Consider the following 17,832-nt stretch of genomic DNA (forward strand, 5'->3'; position numbering starts at 1 on the left):
TGCCTCATGACTTCGAGCGTACCGGATTCTTGGAAGAACGCTAATATAATCCTAATCCATAAGAAAGGGGACGCCAAAGACTTGAAAAATTATAGACCGATCAGCTTACTGTCCGTTGCCTACAAAGTATTTACTAAGGTAATTTCAAATAGAATCAGGAACACCTTAGACTTCTGTCAACCAAAGGACCAGGCAGGATTCCGTAAAGGCTACTCAACAATAGACCATATTCACACTATCAATCAAGTGATAGAGAAATGTGCAGAATATAACCAACCCTTATATATAGCTTTCATTGATTACGAGAAAGCGTTTGATTCAGTCGAAACCTCAGCAGTCATAGAGGCATTACGGAATCAGGGTGTAGATGAGCCATATGTAAAAATACTGGAAGATATCTATAGCGGCTCCACAGCCACCGTAGTCCTCCATAAAGCAAGCAACAAAATCTCAATAAAGAAAGGCGTCAGGCAGGGAGATACGATATCTCCAATGCTATTCACAGCATGTTTACAGGAGGTATTCAGAGACCTGGATTGGGAAGAATTGGGGATAAAAGTTAATGGAGAATACCTTAGTAACTTGCGACTCGCTGATGATATTGCCTTGCTTAGTAACTCAGGGGACCAATTGCAATGCATGCTCACTGACCTGGAGAGGCAAAGCAAAAGAGTGGGTCTAAAAATTAATATGCAGAAAACTAAAGTAATGCTTAACAGTCTCGGGAGAGAACAGCAATTTACAATAGGCAGCGAGGCACTGGAAGTCGTAAGGGAATACATCTACTTAGGGCAGGTAGTGACGGCGGATCCGGATCATGAGACGGAAATAATCATAAGAATAAGAATTGGCTGGAGTGCTTTTGGCAGGCATTCCCAAATCATGAACAGCAGGTTGCCGTTATCCCTCAAGAGAAAAGTATATAATAGCTGTGTCTTACCAGTACTCACCTACGGGGCAGAAACCTGGAGGCTTACGAAAAGGGTTCTACTCAAATTGAGGACGACACAACGAGCTATGGAAAGAAGAATGATAGGTGTAACGTTAAGGGATAAGAAAAGAGCAGATTGGGTGAGGGAACAAACGCGAGTTAATGACATCTTAGTTGAAATCAAGAAAAAGAAATGGGCATGGGCAGGACATGTAATGAGGAGGGAAGATAACCGATGGTCATTAAGGGTTACGGACTGGATCCCAAGGGAAGGGAAGCGTAGCAGGGGGCGGCAGAAAGTCAGGTGGGCGGATGAGACTAAGAAGCTTGCAGGGACGGCATGGCCACAATTAGTACGTGACCGGGGTTGTTGGAGAAGTATGGGAGAGGCCTTTGCCCTGCAGTGGGCGTAACCAGGCTGATGATGATGATGATGATGAACCTGTTAGGGCCTCCAATACGCCATGACCTGTGCCCTAGCTTTTCCAAGACCGCTCCCTGTGTCCAGATCGATTTCCCTCCGAAGTTTTGAAAAGAAGACTGCTTGTCCGACAGCGAGTGCAGCCGACACTGTGTCCCTGTTGCAGGTGGTATTGGTTTTGTTCGCTTTTGCTTGGGGCTGAATGCACGTGAGTGCTGTATCCAGCTTACGCCCGAAAATAAGTGCAGCTGGCATTTTGCCCGTTGATTTGGAGACGGTGGTGTGTTTCTTTAGCAAGAACCGGGCCAGCCTTCAGGCAAATGTTCCGTCCTTGTTTTTGGCTAATGCTTGTTTCATTTCAAAAACCATCCTTTCTGCTTGGCCATTCGTTGTAGGATAAGGTGCGCTTGTTAGGTGGGTCACACCATTCTTCTTTAGGATGCTCTGAACTTCCACTGAAACGAAGGATGGTCCATTATCATTGGAATATAACCTAAACAGCGCGACAAAGGACGAACGAGTAAAGAGCACAGAATAGAGCGCTGTCCTGTGCTCTTTACTCGCTCGTCCTGCGTCGAGTTGCTTCTGTTTTATTTCAATGATAAACGAACCAGCCCCTCTGAACGCACTGCTAACATCCATTATCAGTCACTAGCGTTTTGGGGAGCCCAGAAGCTGCGAAAACATTCCGGAGTTCATCAATCAATTTGGCAGACTGTGTGTAGCGCATGGAGCGCACTTCCAACCGTTTGCTGTATGCGTAAACAACAATTAACAGCATTCTGTCTTCTACAGGACGAGCGAAGTCTGCGTGAACTGTGTCCCAAGGCGTTGTTGCGCGTTCCCATTCGGGGACCCGTGAACTGGCTGGTGCCCTTTGGTGTTGACAAAGTTGCACAGATTTTAGTGAGCCTTTCGACATCTGTGTCAACGCCTGCCCACCAAAAGTAACTTCATGCATATGCCTTAATGGCCAGAATTCTGAGGTGGTTCGCATATGCGAGTTCAAGAAGGTCATTTCTCGCCTTTGTTGGAATTACTAGCCAGGAGCCTCTAACAAGGCACTCCACTGGCTCTGAAAGCTGTCTGCAGTTTCCTTTACGATAGAAACTTTTCCTTTGGCAGTTTACGAACTTGATCGTTCGAGACAGCCTCCAGCACTCGGTACAAAACCGAATACCCTTGGGTCATTCGTTTTTTATCATGTATATCGTACAGGTGCATATCACCTTTTTTTTCAATCCTGCACGCTGATGACCTTGAGGTCCTGGCTTCCGCACTGGCGTCGCGCACACTACCGTGAGCATTAGCAGCAGAGTTCCAAGACATCCATTTCCGCTTCTTGAACAACCGCCGCAGTCTTCTGTCGCTTTCTTGTGAAGCTACCCGTCTCGCAAAGGGCTTCGCACGTTCTAAGTATTGTTGATGGACTAAGGCTTCCACCGCAATGCCACATCCGGAATAGCTTGGCTGCTTTCCTCTTGTCACAGCGCACGGCCCCCAGTACCAGGATAATTTTAGCCTGCTTATTATTCGTGAAGGGCATGACTGTCTTCTTGAAGAGCAGGTCACTAGCGTGGTACCGTTGAGATCTGGCGTTATTGTGCACGCACTGACCCGTCAAGCAAAAATGAATTACGTAATCGACAACACCATATGCTGGCTGTACAGATCCGCCAAAACGCATTAGATGAGGACAGCCTGCGCAAGGTTTGAAATATTGCTAAAGGGAACAAAGGGAACACACGTTGCGGGCGCTCCTGTCTGCAGAACAAGATCAGTGCGCGAAATTATAGTCCCAAGTGTGCCGTCACGGTTTGACGGCTTCAAAATCTCCCCCCCCCCCCCTCTGCCCTACGGCTCCGCTACGCTTATCAATGCGTCAGCAGCGTGTTTCTCATGATGCCGCAACCATCACATAGCGTGAAGCCCTGTATCGAGTTGCCGGTGCTAGTAAAGCCGTGTATGCATCTTCGGCTATTCGTTTGGAAGCGCTTGAGTAGTGGCGGGCGAGCGCGTGTCTATTTCGTATTTTGGATGTTTCGCAAACTTCTTTTTTCTCAGAAAAAACAACGAGACAAAGCTGAACACGAAGAAAATGCTTGATTCGGAGATTATTTCAGGTGCCCTACAGCGTTATAATTAATCTGTTTGCGATTCAAGCAATAATTGAGAAGTTCACTAATTAAAAGCAATGAACACTTCGTGATGAAAAATACTGGCTCTAAGTACACACGACTACGGTTACTATGCAGTCAATACGCTTTCTCTAGAGCTCCTGGGTTTTTTTCTTTAAATCTTGGTTCAAGATAACTGGGACACCTGGTATAAGCATGGAGAACTCCGCCATTTTCTGCCATTCGTGATTACCACTGTAAATAATCTCCTCCATAGTTTAGTAATTTTCTTACTAAGTCATATTGCACACGAATAAATTGGCAAATACATTTCTTATAGTGTATATTGTCTTAATTTGTTTCTTAGTTTTCTTTCTTTTTTTGGCTATGTAAACCGCTTGGCTTGTACAGGGAGACGAGAATAGTCAAGCGGTGGTTAAAACATATTTTTTTTATCGTCACCCTCACATAATTTCTACTCTTAAACTACAATGAAAGATAAACTGAACTGAGTGCCGTATAACTGCTTTGTTCGATCGCTTGAGAGATTAGAGCAGCTGTGCTACTACATCCTGATCCTGTGTTGTGGCGGATGCCCAATCTCTCGTCGCGATAGATATTTTTGTCGCGTGTCGGAATTCCTTGGAAAGCCGCACTGCAACGCCGTCCATCATAATGGCCACGAAACGCGCAATCAAGCAAACAATGGTCATGGTCTTATTTTGTATGCGCGCGTATTACAGGTACGGTTTTCTTTCAGCATTGCTGTAGAACTGAATTGGGTCGAGGCTTGAACTGAATTCGTTTCTGAATCGAACTGAGTCCTGTTGCGCCTGCAGCTTTGGCGCAACATGACTAACTGTGCAGAGATGTTGCCGTAACCATGACCAAAGCGTTTTCGGGAAAATTAACACGTTCACTCAATGGCTGTTTACAGTGCTTGAAATGCATGCAAGCATACGCATGCATACGCAAACACACACAAGCGCGCGAGCACACGCACACACGCGCGCGCGCCAACGAACGAGGTCATCAGCAAAGGATAACAACAGCCGATTCTGTAGAGGTTCATTCATATGCGTCGTTTGAACGCTTCGCGGTGTAATGTAGGGAGGCAACAAAGCCTCTGACTATAAATGAAGCCGTTATACACTATGCAGGGTGTTTGTTTAAGACAATACAGATTATTTATAAAACGTAAGGAGTGCAGAGAACGTGGCGTTTCTGTATATGAGTGCCTAGGCCAGGTGGGCATACCTTGCCGTTAGTACCGCGAACTTTGGAAGAGTAATTATCGAATATTCATTATTTAATTTTTCATTAACCCTTTGGGAAGGTTGTATAAATGGCAAACTTGGAGGCAGTGAAGTTATATTGCCCATGGATTTTTTCAAATGTTGAAAATCATCTTACAAACATATTCATCTGCAAATTCCAAAACCCAATCGAAGCAATATCGACACTGAGCGCGGCCCGCTGCGCATCAGACGGCAACGCCGAATAAAGAATTGTGGGCGAAATTTGAACCTATAGCATCGCGCGACAAATCCTGGACAAACACACCGCCGCACATGCTTTCGAGGCATAGCGTGCCGTATATCAGTGCCTGGCGCGACTGGCCCAGACGTTCGGTTTCTAACTTCCTGAATCTTGTCACGCGGCGTTTAGGTCTGATATGATAGCGGGGCCGCCTTTTTAGCGCAGCAGTGGCGCTCGGTTTCGATATCATATCGGCTGCATTTACCGATGAAATTCGATGATAAATACCTCTAATTTGGTGCGAACTGAATTCTCGAGTTTTACGAATGAAAACCACGATTTGATTATGAGGCACGCCGTAGCGCGAGACGCTGGATTCATTTTGACCATCAGGGGATCTTTAACGTGCACACCAATGTACAACACACGAAGGTTTTTGCATTTCACCCCCATCGAAATATGTTCACCACGGCAGGGATTTGATCCTGAGACCTACTCAGCAGCACAAAGCAAAAGACGCTGAGCCACCGCGGCAGATAAAGTAAGACTCTCAAGGTTAAAAAAAATGTGAACGCATTAAAATGCGGCTGCCTTCAAATTCGCCATTTCAGCAACTGTCTAAGGCACTAATAAAATATTAATTATAAATGTTCTTTAATTGTTCTGCTGAAGCTAGCATTATCAGCTGCCAATTATGTCCGGCTCGCCTAGGAACTCGCTTGTAAGAGCGCCACATTTGCTGCGCCTACAGCCTTTTATATATATAAAGAATCATGTACTGTCTAAAAAATGTCGCAGTTTCGCCCGAAAGGTGAAATATTGATTGCGATAGCAAATTAGTTGACAGCTATATGAAGTAAGGATAGTAAATTTATTGGGCTTATGAACTTGTAAAAAATCACTTACTAACTAAATTAACAAGCATGGTGTCAAGCGCGCACAAGCAAACGTGAGCACACTTCACTCGATGAACGCGGAAACTGGTTGTCAAAATGCTGGAGTGAGAAGTGGCCTTCGTGCTGCCTCTCGCTTCAACGCGAACTAAGCGGCGAAAACACAGCGCACACGAAGCTATCAGCACATGGCGCACTACGTCCTCATGGCATATCTCTCACAAGATAGCACCCGCGCGCGGCCACGCAATATATAGCGTACGGTGTGCGGCTACAATGTTATCGCCCTTGGACTTTATACGGAACGTCACGGCGACGGCATAAATGCGCCCGGAATGTCAATACGATTCCTATCGCAATAAAAACACTCTGCATAATCATCACGGGTGAATGAAGTTCCCCTTCCCACGTGCTTTATCATGGGCTATTCACGGACATGGGCAAGTTTTCCTTCGAGTGCTTCTTGGTAATGCACTGAAGTGTGGCCGGCCCTCGCTTTCCTAAATTTACCTTCACACTGCGGATTTCCGCAGCAATTCAAATTGTTAAATAAAATCAACAAAGACATACGTAAACGTCCACATTTGGCCCCCAGAACTGAAGAAATTAACTTGTCATTGTACTTACCTTATGAGGTATGATGTCTCCCTCGAGAAGATCTGCAACAAATTGTTAAAAACTCGGTTAAGCATACCACTGTCTCAAATAGGCTGGGGGTGGAACAAATATTCCTACGATGTCCAAGTGCACCAATCATATACACAAGTGGTGCGAAAAGTAATTGCAAAAGAAGAAAAGTAGGGGAGGCGGTCGTTCTATAGTTCACCAAATAGCGCCACCAACGACACAGTACATCCCATGCCAGCGCGGAAACGAGTAAGCGACCTCAATCCAAAACTAGTTATACAGACTTTTAGGCCGATAGCGTCAAGAGGCCCATGTGGCAGAAAATCCGGCGTCTGCGTCCAGCGTCCAGCGTCGACAATCTTGTGAGCGACTGATCATTCCAAACCACGCATACTATAATGGTTGGGATCGGCCATGAAATAGATGGTAGCTTGCCCATGCCGTCGTCCAACTTATTCACGCTGAAGACGTTCTTGAAGGGAAAGACTTGTTCTCATCGAGAACGAGGAATATGGGATTTATTTGCAGTATCTACATGAGAATGAGGCACGCGCTCAGGGCCCCTTTGATGAGCGGGGGCAGCACGACCTCCTTTCACTACAACCTGGTTATTTCTCCTCGTCCATTTGTGGGTGTAAAGAAAAAATGGCCCCGTGAGGCTGATACGAAATGAATCGGTGAATGACGTCGCTTATCGCCCAAGGACAGGGTCGCATTTCCGCGAAAATCGATGATCAGCCTTGAAACATTGACGGAAGGGCGAGCTGCGGAGAAAGCAGCCTGGGTGCCACTTCCCATCACCAAGAAACGCACGAGATTCTCAATGATGGCCGCAGTGAGCAGATTTTCATGTCGAAGGGTAACTAAAGTGGCCAAGCGACAAGGACGAGAACACTGAGTGACAGGACTTGCGCCAATGGTACCAACTAGATTATTCAAGAAAAACATTGGCGTTTTAGAGCAGCCTATTATCACACAATCAAAAACACACACAAGGGAAAAGAACCTCAAAAGAAATCAACGACGGCAGCATTTTTGACTTTCCTTGATCAGGTTTCTCCGCAATGGCAAGCGAAAAAAAAAATCCGAGGAGACCTAAGCGCTTCTTACGAGTTGTGAACGCGAAAGCATCAATGTCCAATTGAACGCCGCTGAGCGCTCCTTTGCGCTATGAACTCCTCGCAGGCAAGCGAGTGCGTTGACGTGCTTGGGGCGTTTTAATTTGGCCTTACCGAGGCGCAGTTAGAACGCAGGCGGGAGCTTGCGCGGACAAGGAACGCGCCGATAACGCAGCTGTCCGAACGCGAGGGTGACGAGGCATTGCGGTGGTGGCCTCTCCCTTCACGGAACACCCGGTGCGCTATCGAGGCAGGGGGTCTACCCCTCTTACGCCAATCTGCCCCGTCGAGGCGCGCTCGTGGTGTGGCGTCGCTGCCAATGGGAATTTACCCACCGTTTCGATGCTACAGACGACAGACGACATATAGTTTTTTTTTTTTTTTTTGCGCAATGGGCCATCTCAAGCTTTCAAATCGATAGAGGAATTCCCCACTGATTTACGCGTTAGAATACTCAGCAATGGGGTATCGGGCATGCTTCTGGACTGAGGGCTATGAGAGATGCAGCAGTGCTTGGGAACGTTGTGTGTCAGTCTTTTTCTGTCATCGGTATTTAACGTGTACTTCGGGTTTCGCACAATCCGACTGCGGTAGCCACAGCTAACATTCTACCCCGCGGCTTTGTATTGAGCAGCCGAGTGCCACAGCTGCTGAGCTAATACATAAGGTAGTACACAAATGATTACTGTCATCCACGGGTACGCTAATGTTCTGATCTTGACCTAAATCGCGGACCTTTGAATACAACTGAAAAGTTTTATTGAAGCGGTTTTTTCGAGGGTGCAGTTTCATATGACGCCATATGCGGCTTACCAATGATTTGTGAAGCGTCCATGCCATACAAAGGTTCGCGCATCTGGTGAGAGCCTGCTTAGCAGCCTGAATTGATCTGCTTGGTCCGCTACTTTTACGCGAGAGATTTCACAGCGGTAAAAAGAAGGACATTGCAAACATTGCATCATGGTGCGCTGAAAAGAAGCTGGTCATAAATGCATCAAAAACGAAACCTCAATAGCACGACTTTATTTTCCTGCAGCGTTAAAGACGTTCGCCTGCCAAGAGCTCATGGAACGAAGGACCTTGGAGTGTACTTGGATAGTTCTCCATGTTTGTCCGCCCGCGCTCCACAGACGAGGCAGCGTGCACTTCAAGTGCTCGGTACGTTATGTCGGGTGACGACAGCCTTCAAACAACCTGGGCTTTTTGTACCTTTATATAAGAGAGTATGCCTTCCAGTTCTCGAGCACGCCTCCGTAGTTTGGGGCGGCACTTTGAGGTCGAATTGTTAACTTCTCAAAAGTGTGCACAAAAATTTCACGTCTATATTTAAACTTCGATTCTGTCAAAAGTGTTCCATCTCCCTAGCGCTAACACTCACTCGTGTTATCTACCCTCACCTGTAGACGCAACAGATCGAATTTTCGTTTTCTCCACACATTATTACATAAAAAAAGAACATCCTCGAATTCGCTTTCTAACGTGCGCTTTTACATTCCGCATTAGGGCACAAGGAAACAGTGCGCCCTTTAGATTTAAGATTTTTGTTCAGGAGACATAAACGCCCATTCAGAATGCCACAGATATCTTTATGCCCAATTTTAATCTTTTCCTGAAAGGAGCTGCAGAAGAATTTCAATAACTGAAGAAGAATTCTTATATCTGTTTTGCGTTCGGTCATTCTGTAATCCTTTTTCTGTTTCTCCACTTTTGCTTTGTATTGTCTTCGTGTACACATTTTATGTTCTGTTAAAATCTGTATTCGCGAAATTATTTTTTATTTGTGTTTGTGCGTGCACTTTTTTCCTGTGCATTGTCTTGCCGAGTGCGCTAGCACCAAGACCCTCGAGGTTATTCCTGGGTAGTTTAATAAACATCTTTGATTGATTGTTAATTATTTGGTTTGCTAACATGCTTGTAAATGAGAGAGAGAAAAAGATTAAACGAGGGCAGGGAGGACCTAGTATCGCGCTAGTGCTCCTCCAGCCACCACGGTAATGACATCGGCTGGGTTCTGCTGATGGACAGCGCAGTGCACGATGTGATTGCTGCTGAGTGAATACCCTCGGCCGTCACTGAGGGAGTCACAGTTTTGTTAACAGCCCTATCTGACACGTTACGCACAAAATGTGTCACTATAGAGACGTCGCGCATGCTGCAACATGACGCGCAGATGAAGCTCTTCGAGTTTTTTGCTACTTCAGCCTGTAGGTATTCTTGCAGTATAGAAACCCCTAACAACGGCGCCACCAGAGCACTGTAACACTGCTGTGTGAAGGAATTTATAAGAATGGAGTGAATATAAAATGAGGCCCAACGCGCTGAAAGAAAAAAAAACAGGAAACTACAGAAAATTAAAATTAAATTTCGGTGTTCTCACGAGCCAAGATTTTATAATGCCGCAAGCCTTAGTGGGGGACTCCCGAGTGATTTTTGTCACCTGGAGTTCTTTAATGTGCACCCATTGTAAGACACACGGGCGTTTTTGCATTTGACACTCATCAAAATTTGACCGCTGTGACGGGAACTCGATGCCGCAGCTTCGGCCTTTGCAGCGAAACGCCATAGCTGCCATCACACAACGGCAGGTAAAAAGACAAAAAAGATGAAAGATGGCGCACTGGGACTTTGAGTGAGTGATAATAGTTAGCAAGAACTTGACCCTGGAGCGTAGTGTGACCAAAAAGAAAATGAAGGTGCTCTTCCGAGGCTATTATCCTGAGTTACGTTGGCTAACACTCTCAAGGCTGGGTTTGCCACATGTACACTGACACCGAAAATGCTAAACGGCTCATTTGTTAAAGCATTGTCTGTATCATTCAAATCTTGTCCGTTCGGCTCCCACCCACAGCAGGTTGGCCTTTCTTAGACTTTGTTTTCCCTTCGCCTTTATTATGACAATAAAGCTTATCGCTAATTTTACACTCATTCATACGTATTCGTGCTTGTTTAGTTTAAAATGCTGCTAATTTTCTCTATACTGTCCGTGGCTTCACTTTGTGTAGATTCATACTGTTCAATCCTTTCGTGGTAACTTCGAGCACAAGAGTGAAAGTTCACTCTGTGCAGCTATACCACAGCTGTTATCTAAATGAACTGATTATACCTCATTTCGCCGACCAAATAACTGCAGAAGCCTGTTTAATTTTTCATTACGCTTCATGTTCATAAGAAAGGAATCGAAAGTGAGTGAATAAGACATTTTTTCCGCTAGAGAGGCCAAACACAGAAACTGCCAACTCCAGAAGCTGCGCAGGAAACAAGGATAGCTGAGCCTTCCACACGACTGACTCAGGTACAGCGGCGCTCCGCATGAACCATTGTCTCACGTCCGAAATGTTATGCAAAGTTGCACTTGTCAACTTTACTATTCGCCATCGACGATAATCAGGTGCACTCCAAATAGGGCAAAGCTTATGTCACATGCACATAAGCACTTTGAAATAAAATGCCGGCATCGCTGCCTTACCCGCCCAATCGCGGTGGGCCTTGAGCTGTAGATAAAACGAAAAAAAAAACGAAAATACAGCACTGATTGCCGAAGTAGGGAAAAAAGCAACAAGAAGACTGTATTGTAGATTTAATAAACGAGGGGACATATATTTTTATTGATATATTTTTCAAACTTTCAAGGCCAGATGCACTATAGAAGGGAGTGGTACAATATAGCGAACAAGATATCGTACATTGTAAACAACGAATGCAGTGGCAAAACACGAGGAAAAGAAAAAAAGGACAATGTGAAATACAAAGGTTTCTTGCTACATGATGTTATGTGTGTAATAAAGAAGCAAACAGCGAAAATATGCAAGTTTCTAATAGTTATACAATGTTGGCTACTGTTTTACAAAAGAGAGGGTTATCATTAATAGCCACAATATTAGCATGGAGATGGTTCTAATCTGCAGACGTACGAGGCAAAAAAAAAAAGGCTGAGAAAAATGCTCTGTGTGACATATCAATCCTAAGTTTATGGCAGTGATCAGTACTATGGCATACATACATGATTTTGTCTAGTAAAAAGCCGTACATAAAATGTAAAAGGATGACAAAGCCTGTGAAAAAGTGCTAAACTTGCAATCTTACCGCGAAAAGACAGCAAAGGAAGGCCAAGTTTAGAATTTATTGATGTAATGCTCGCGGTTATGCTATAGTTAGAAAGAACAAAATGAACAGCGTTATTTTCGACACGGCCTAAGGAAGTAATCACGTTATCATGTCCTGGGTCCAGGACGGATGTAGCATGCGCTAATTTAGGCCGTATCAAAGTTTTATGCACTAGGTATTTAAGATGAGATGGAGCTGTAGATGACTTATGATGCCGATGCCTTAACATGTTCATCATAAAATATAAAGATGCCAAATGAATGGACACGCATAAGAGAAGAGAATGGGACAGGGCGCCACTCGCAACTGTTGCGATTGGCGCCCTGTCCAGTTCTCTTCTCTTGTGCGCGTCCGTTTATTTGGCGTCTTTATATTTTTATAATGAACAGCTACCAACTAGCCCAACAGGAAGCGCTTCTAAGTCTTAACATGGTGGTTAGCGTTGTTAATAACGAATTCGGTGTAATTTCAATATGACGGGTTAGTCGTTACATGGCCATCAAAATAGTTCTTAGTTACCTGTTCCTAGAGAAACGTTATTTAGGCAGGAAACGTTTTGGTGGCGATCTACCCGCGACACATGTAGTACTTTACACTTGTTAATAATCAGTGCCGTTTGCCAACAGTTACGCCATTTACGTCGCATTTACGTCGGTAAACATCGGATTCTTCGGTTATTTCGCAAAATATCCCACAGTCATCAGCAAACAAATGTATGTTAGAGGGCACTGCAGCCGGAAGGCCGAAAATACTAATGAGAAATTGGTGAGGGCCCAGCACCGGACCTTGCGGCACGTCAGAATGAACGTCACTGAAGGAAGAACTGTATCTATTAGCTACAACAAAATGAGTGCAATTTGTTAAAAGCGCTCAACCCAGGTGAGGGGCTTAGGATCCAGATTTAGATTACTTTGAGCAAGCCTTGTCAAACGCCTTAGAGAAATTTAAGAAAATGCAGTCGGCATAAGACGACTGGTTTAAGATTCAATATAACTTATCAAGTGGCGTTTCACGGAAAAAAATATATAGAAGGCCATGCTGTGGAGTGAAGAATGAATTAGACTCAAATAAAGTGTAAATGCTAGAAAAACTTATACAATACAGTAGTTTACAACAAGTACTAGTGATGGAAATGGTACGGTACTTAATGTGCGGGTTTTTATTACCTGACTTATATAGAGGACCCAGCTTCCAGATCGTCCTTCGTTAGACAATGTGGATGTGTGTTGTAACTGCTGAAAGAGCTTTCAACATATATTTGAACTAACAACACTATCACTTTATGAACACTTTTACAAGTGCTTGAAAAGTTTTTCACAAATGGTCGGTTTAAAACAGTAGCACACTGGTCGCGAGGAGTCATCCCATATAATGTGATCCTAAATGATGGGTTGAAGATTTTACAAAACATTTTAACATTACTTGTTAGTAGCGATGGAAGAATGCTAGCTATAAGATGGTTCTTAGGAAGCTTGCGTGTAGTTACATAAGCATCAAATGCTGTTATGCAAGTAGCTTATGCTGATTCAGCAGGTGAGTTCATAGGCAAACGAAAAAGAAAAAACGTTTCTTTCGGTTAGCAAGGCGCCTGATCTGAGGACCATACCAGGCTGCTTGATAGTTTAAAAGACAAGTCCCTGTTAATTACATTGAACGGAATGATTCTCGAAATCTCGTACTAATACTTTAAGAAATAAAGGTCAGTTCACTGTTAGTCGCATCAAAATGAGCCCTTTTATAGTCGCGTATATTCTTCCGTGGTTAACGAGTTTAAGACTAAGCGAGTTAAAAGTGAGATGAAGGCGGCAACGCCAGGTAAATGTGTGATTCGAGTTTCTAGGTGGGAATGCGATGTTAAAATTTGGTCGAGGATATTCGCTATATTACCACAGGATTTCGTAGCATCAGTTACCAGTTATGAAAGAGAAAAGGAAGAGCACGTATATAAAAATTCCTTGGTTTCTTGCGGAAAGCTGTTAACGAGTGTGGGTCAATGTTCCATGCAATGTTTGGAAAGTTGGAGTTGCCAATGAACACTATGGACGATGAAGAAAAGCGGTTCCGAACATGGCAAATAGTATCATGGTATTCATTAGTAAATGAGCATGGCATACAGAGAAGACGGTAGGACGTACCTATAGTAATGTTTTTATGAACAAGGGTAATGGAAGCCCAGACTGTATCAAGGTCACTAACAACACCGATCGGAGATGAAAGTAAGTATTTAGATTTTGCTAGGAGATACACTACGCAGGTAAGTCTTTAGATATTGATTTATGCGTAGCGCGATTGCAACGGTATACAGTGAAATTTTGCGCACCATGGAAAGGTTATGAAAAAGTTCGTCGACATTGACATTTCTAAGAGAATTAGAAGTATAGTGTTTTTATGCTAGTTTTAGGTGTCTGTAAATTCATCCCACTGATTTTTTTATTGATTGGCTGGCTGTTTGATTGATCTCCACTTGGAAGCGCAGCACCTGGGCGATGAGAGCCAAATCAGAGCAGCTGGGCCAAAGATATAATTTTCATCACCTCCAAGAGTTATTTTTGCACCAGAAAAACTGTAATGAGTGTTTTTTGCATCCCGCTCCCATCAAAATGCGGCCGCTGAATGCCTGGAATCAAGCTTGTAACGCCGTGGTCAGCACCAGAACGTCGTAGTCATTGACACAACGCGGGGGATAAACTCAACATAAACTCCGTGCCCCGGTTCAAAGCGCTTCGTACTGGTACCAGCCTGCATCATATTTAAGTGTCGGTATCCTCCCAGCAAAACTGAAATCGATTGACTCCTGCAAAGCCTACAGTAGAAAGATACATCGACCAACCGGTGACCTGTCAGCCAGTGCAGCTCACGGCTTCCACCTCACTGAACGAGTGAAAGCGAGTGTGAAAGACAGACGAACTTCACACCGCTGTCTTCCACACGCTGTGGTGCGTGCAGTGAGTGCGAGACAGCCGGCAAAAGAAAAGGACACGAGTGGCGCCCCCACCTGTGTTGTTGGGGTTGTGGACGAAGAAAGGTCGCCTGGTGCGCACGGCCTGCGCGGAGGCGACGCGCACCAGCAGCAGCAGCACCGCGGCGCACCGGAGAACGTGCGACGTGAGAGCGGCCATCGGTGCGAGTACTGCTGAGCACGCTGATGCGAAGAACAATGTCGGTTGCCCGGCAGCGAGCTTATATTCAAGCCCAAGCGTAGTGCTCGACCGCTGCGCCGCCATGCGCCGCCCGCACGTACCACATTTCTAGGTACTTTTTCACCGAAGCGCCGCGGCACGCGCCCTAGAATCTTCTAGGTATTTGGTTCTGCATGCCTAGCTGTGCCTGGGCGCGCAGTCTGCTCGGGCCAGCCCGCATTCGCAGAGTTTAGGTGATGTAGGTAAGCGTGAGCATTTGTATGCTTTCCCAACGGGAAAACCGTCCCTTCATCCGTCCCGTAATAAGACGACCGCTTTCGAGATTGTGCGCGCAGCGGCAAGTGAATTTGCCTTTGCGCTGCCTCCCGTTTCAACGCCAACGAAGTGGCGAAAATCCAATGCTGACGGTGCTCTCGGCAAACGCCTCACTATGCCACTTTCGCAGCTCGCTTTAAGTTACGGGAACGCGCGCCTCTTCACACGTAAGCGGCAGGAAGATAGCGCGCGAAGCTATGAGCAGTCGGCAGTCATTGTGGGCATCGCAGTTCACTTTCAAGCTGCGGCCCGTGCGGCAGTGCCATAAGAAGCCGCTGGCTAAGTACGTTCGCGGTTCAATAATGGTTCGACGCGGATGGTTAAAGTGCTAAAAAGCGATAACGGCTTACAATGATCGCAACGTCATCAGCGCACCTGGCGCGTCTTCCTGCAGTACTTTGATTGCGTCATCAATGCTCTTTCATCAATGCACCTGTTCGTGTCGCCACTGAACTGTCGTTAGTACTCGCCTAATCAAGTTTCTCAACATTAGTAATGACACCAGGAGGCGTGGAGATGAGCAAGTGGCATAATGCTTACGCATACTTAGTCTAACTTCCAGAGGAATTTCTGCGTGATAGTATTATTTACTTTTTTCCCGGAACGTCGCGCGATAGTTCGTTTAATATGCGTGTGTGTGGCGGCAGTGTCTTGCTATTTCGCCTGGAAGAGAGATAGTGATGTCAAGAAGCAAAGGACGCTTGAGCGCAGCGATGATGTGGCTCGTGGTGCTTCGGCCTCCGCGGCCCCAACCGACGGGCTACCCTGCTTCCACCTTGGATCCCCCGGCTACCCCTTGGGTGACCCGGAGATCCTGCGCCGCCTGCTTTGTTATAACCTCGGGTGCTCCCCTGAGGCCTCCGTTTGCCGGTTGTACAAAAAATGCAATATATCGTCGCGACAAAAAAAGCGACCCGCGACTTATACGACACCATTCAGAACTTTGCCTCTTCAGACACAGCGATCACCAAATGGGACGTCCGTGCCCACTGCCTCGCCGCGCGGGCAGCTAGCGGCGGAGCGTAAACAAACTCGACTGCACTCCGCAATGCCGGCATGTCTAGTGGACAAACGCAGACAACGCGCCCTAAGAAACCTCCTCCGTAATGCGTAGGCAGAGCCACATATTTAAGGAGGAAAGGGCCCCAGATTTTCTCTCTCGCACCCTCACTTACTCGCGCCTGCGCACAAACGTCCAGCGCTGTGTGACACGCCACGCCCGCAGTACCTACTGGCAAATGCACGGAGTTTCCTTCCTCCATGGGCAAACATAAAAATGCTGCCCGGCACAGTGCTGCCGTCATCTGTCAGCCCCAATCGAGAAGAGCCTGTAGCGTCGCTCAGCGTCAGAAATCTGCACGACCGCTTGACGTCTAACGCGAGAGCGAGAGGAGGGAGAGGCCCGCGGTAGGGCCCCGCGATATCGGAAACGGACTCGGCATGCGCGCGCGTTTTTGTTACGGCTGAGGACGCACCGCGTTGTGCAATTACCTTCAGATTGCGTTTCACATTACCCTTATTGCCGTAGTAACTGAAGCGCAAGCAAACAAACGAACAAGTTGAAAGGGCTTGTCACGCGCTTCTCTCATTCACTGGGGCTATCGATCAACTCGCTCGTTACGCAAGTGACGGCAAAAACAATATCGAACTGAGAAAGCGTCACCTATGCGGCACGGAGAATGAATTTCAGGCACTAGAGGCTGGTTCAATAGGCCATACCATTTGGGAGGATTGTTGTCACATTAGCCGTCGCGCTCGATATATCAAACCGTCGGCTCTCGCGATTCGCTGAACAGTGCCTTCGTGGCCTATGCGTATTCAAGAAGCTGTTTGTACTCTAGGCCCATCTAGAACAGTACGCATTAACATACTGCGGCCCATAATATAACGGCGAACATATTATTAGCGACGAGTGCCGACAAATTTGAACCAATTCTTACGAGTGAAACCTTTCGTGAATGCGGGAGAACCATTTACAAAACAGTTCATGCGTTCGGCCTGCTTGCAAAACCTGTTTTCTGTCAGTAGTATAGTGGCGAAAATAATAGCGATACGAGCCGGCCCTTCAGGCAGAGCTCTTATAAGAGCTAAAATCTTTGAATTCGTCCTCTTAGGTGGAGTACGCAGAGATTTTCGTTCATAAACACTGTTCGTCACTTTCACTGGCTGCGGGTGTTCGTTAATGTCATTAACATTTGCTGCTGTTTGTTTTTACGTATCGTTCTATAGCGCACGCGCTGCTTTGTAAATATATGCCTATGGGGCGAATCCTGTTTTCGCTCAGACCTATGTGTGATTAGCCGGCGCCTTTACTGCCGTCGCACACTGCAATGGGCGAAAGACCCTTGTCCCGTGCTATACAGGCGGATGCGTGAATCACGGTCGAGACGCACCACGGAAGATCACATAACTTGTATTGCGTAACGCATGTCTGCGAATGGCGACCACCTCAGAGATATTCTCGTTCGCTATAGTTGGATATCACATCGTTGGACTTGCAACGTCGTACGTCAGTACGAAGGTTAATACGAACGGGCCAATCACCAGTGGTGTTAAGAAATAATACAATAGCTTTAAAACGTTACTTCAAGTGGAGCGCTCTGAGAATTTGGCCCGAAGAAACCGACTAAAGGTTTCTAATTGCCGCAGAACGCAGCAATATGGCAAAGATTGCGGCAGCGAATCTT

General features: G+C 46.0%; 1 protein-coding gene across 1 annotated transcript in view; it reads right to left on the reverse strand.

The window, feature by feature from the left end:
• LOC142574195 (hatching enzyme 1.2-like) overlaps positions 1–14,848 on the reverse strand; it is a 57,015-nt gene extending 42,167 nt beyond the window's left edge. The window contains exons 1-2 of the mRNA XM_075683343.1: positions 14,686–14,848; positions 6,469–6,500 (exon numbers count right to left, since the gene is read on the reverse strand). Of these exons, the coding sequence (XP_075539458.1) occupies positions 6,469–6,500; positions 14,686–14,809 (156 nt within the window). The 5' untranslated portion in view covers positions 14,810–14,848. The remainder of the gene's footprint in view (positions 1–6,468; positions 6,501–14,685) is intronic.
• Between the last annotated feature and the right edge of the window lie 2,984 nt (positions 14,849–17,832).

The sequence above is a fragment of the Dermacentor variabilis genome, chromosome 3, assembly GCF_050947875.1.
Source record: "Dermacentor variabilis isolate Ectoservices chromosome 3, ASM5094787v1, whole genome shotgun sequence".
In the NCBI taxonomy this organism is placed as follows: Eukaryota; Metazoa; Arthropoda; class Arachnida; order Ixodida; family Ixodidae; genus Dermacentor; species Dermacentor variabilis.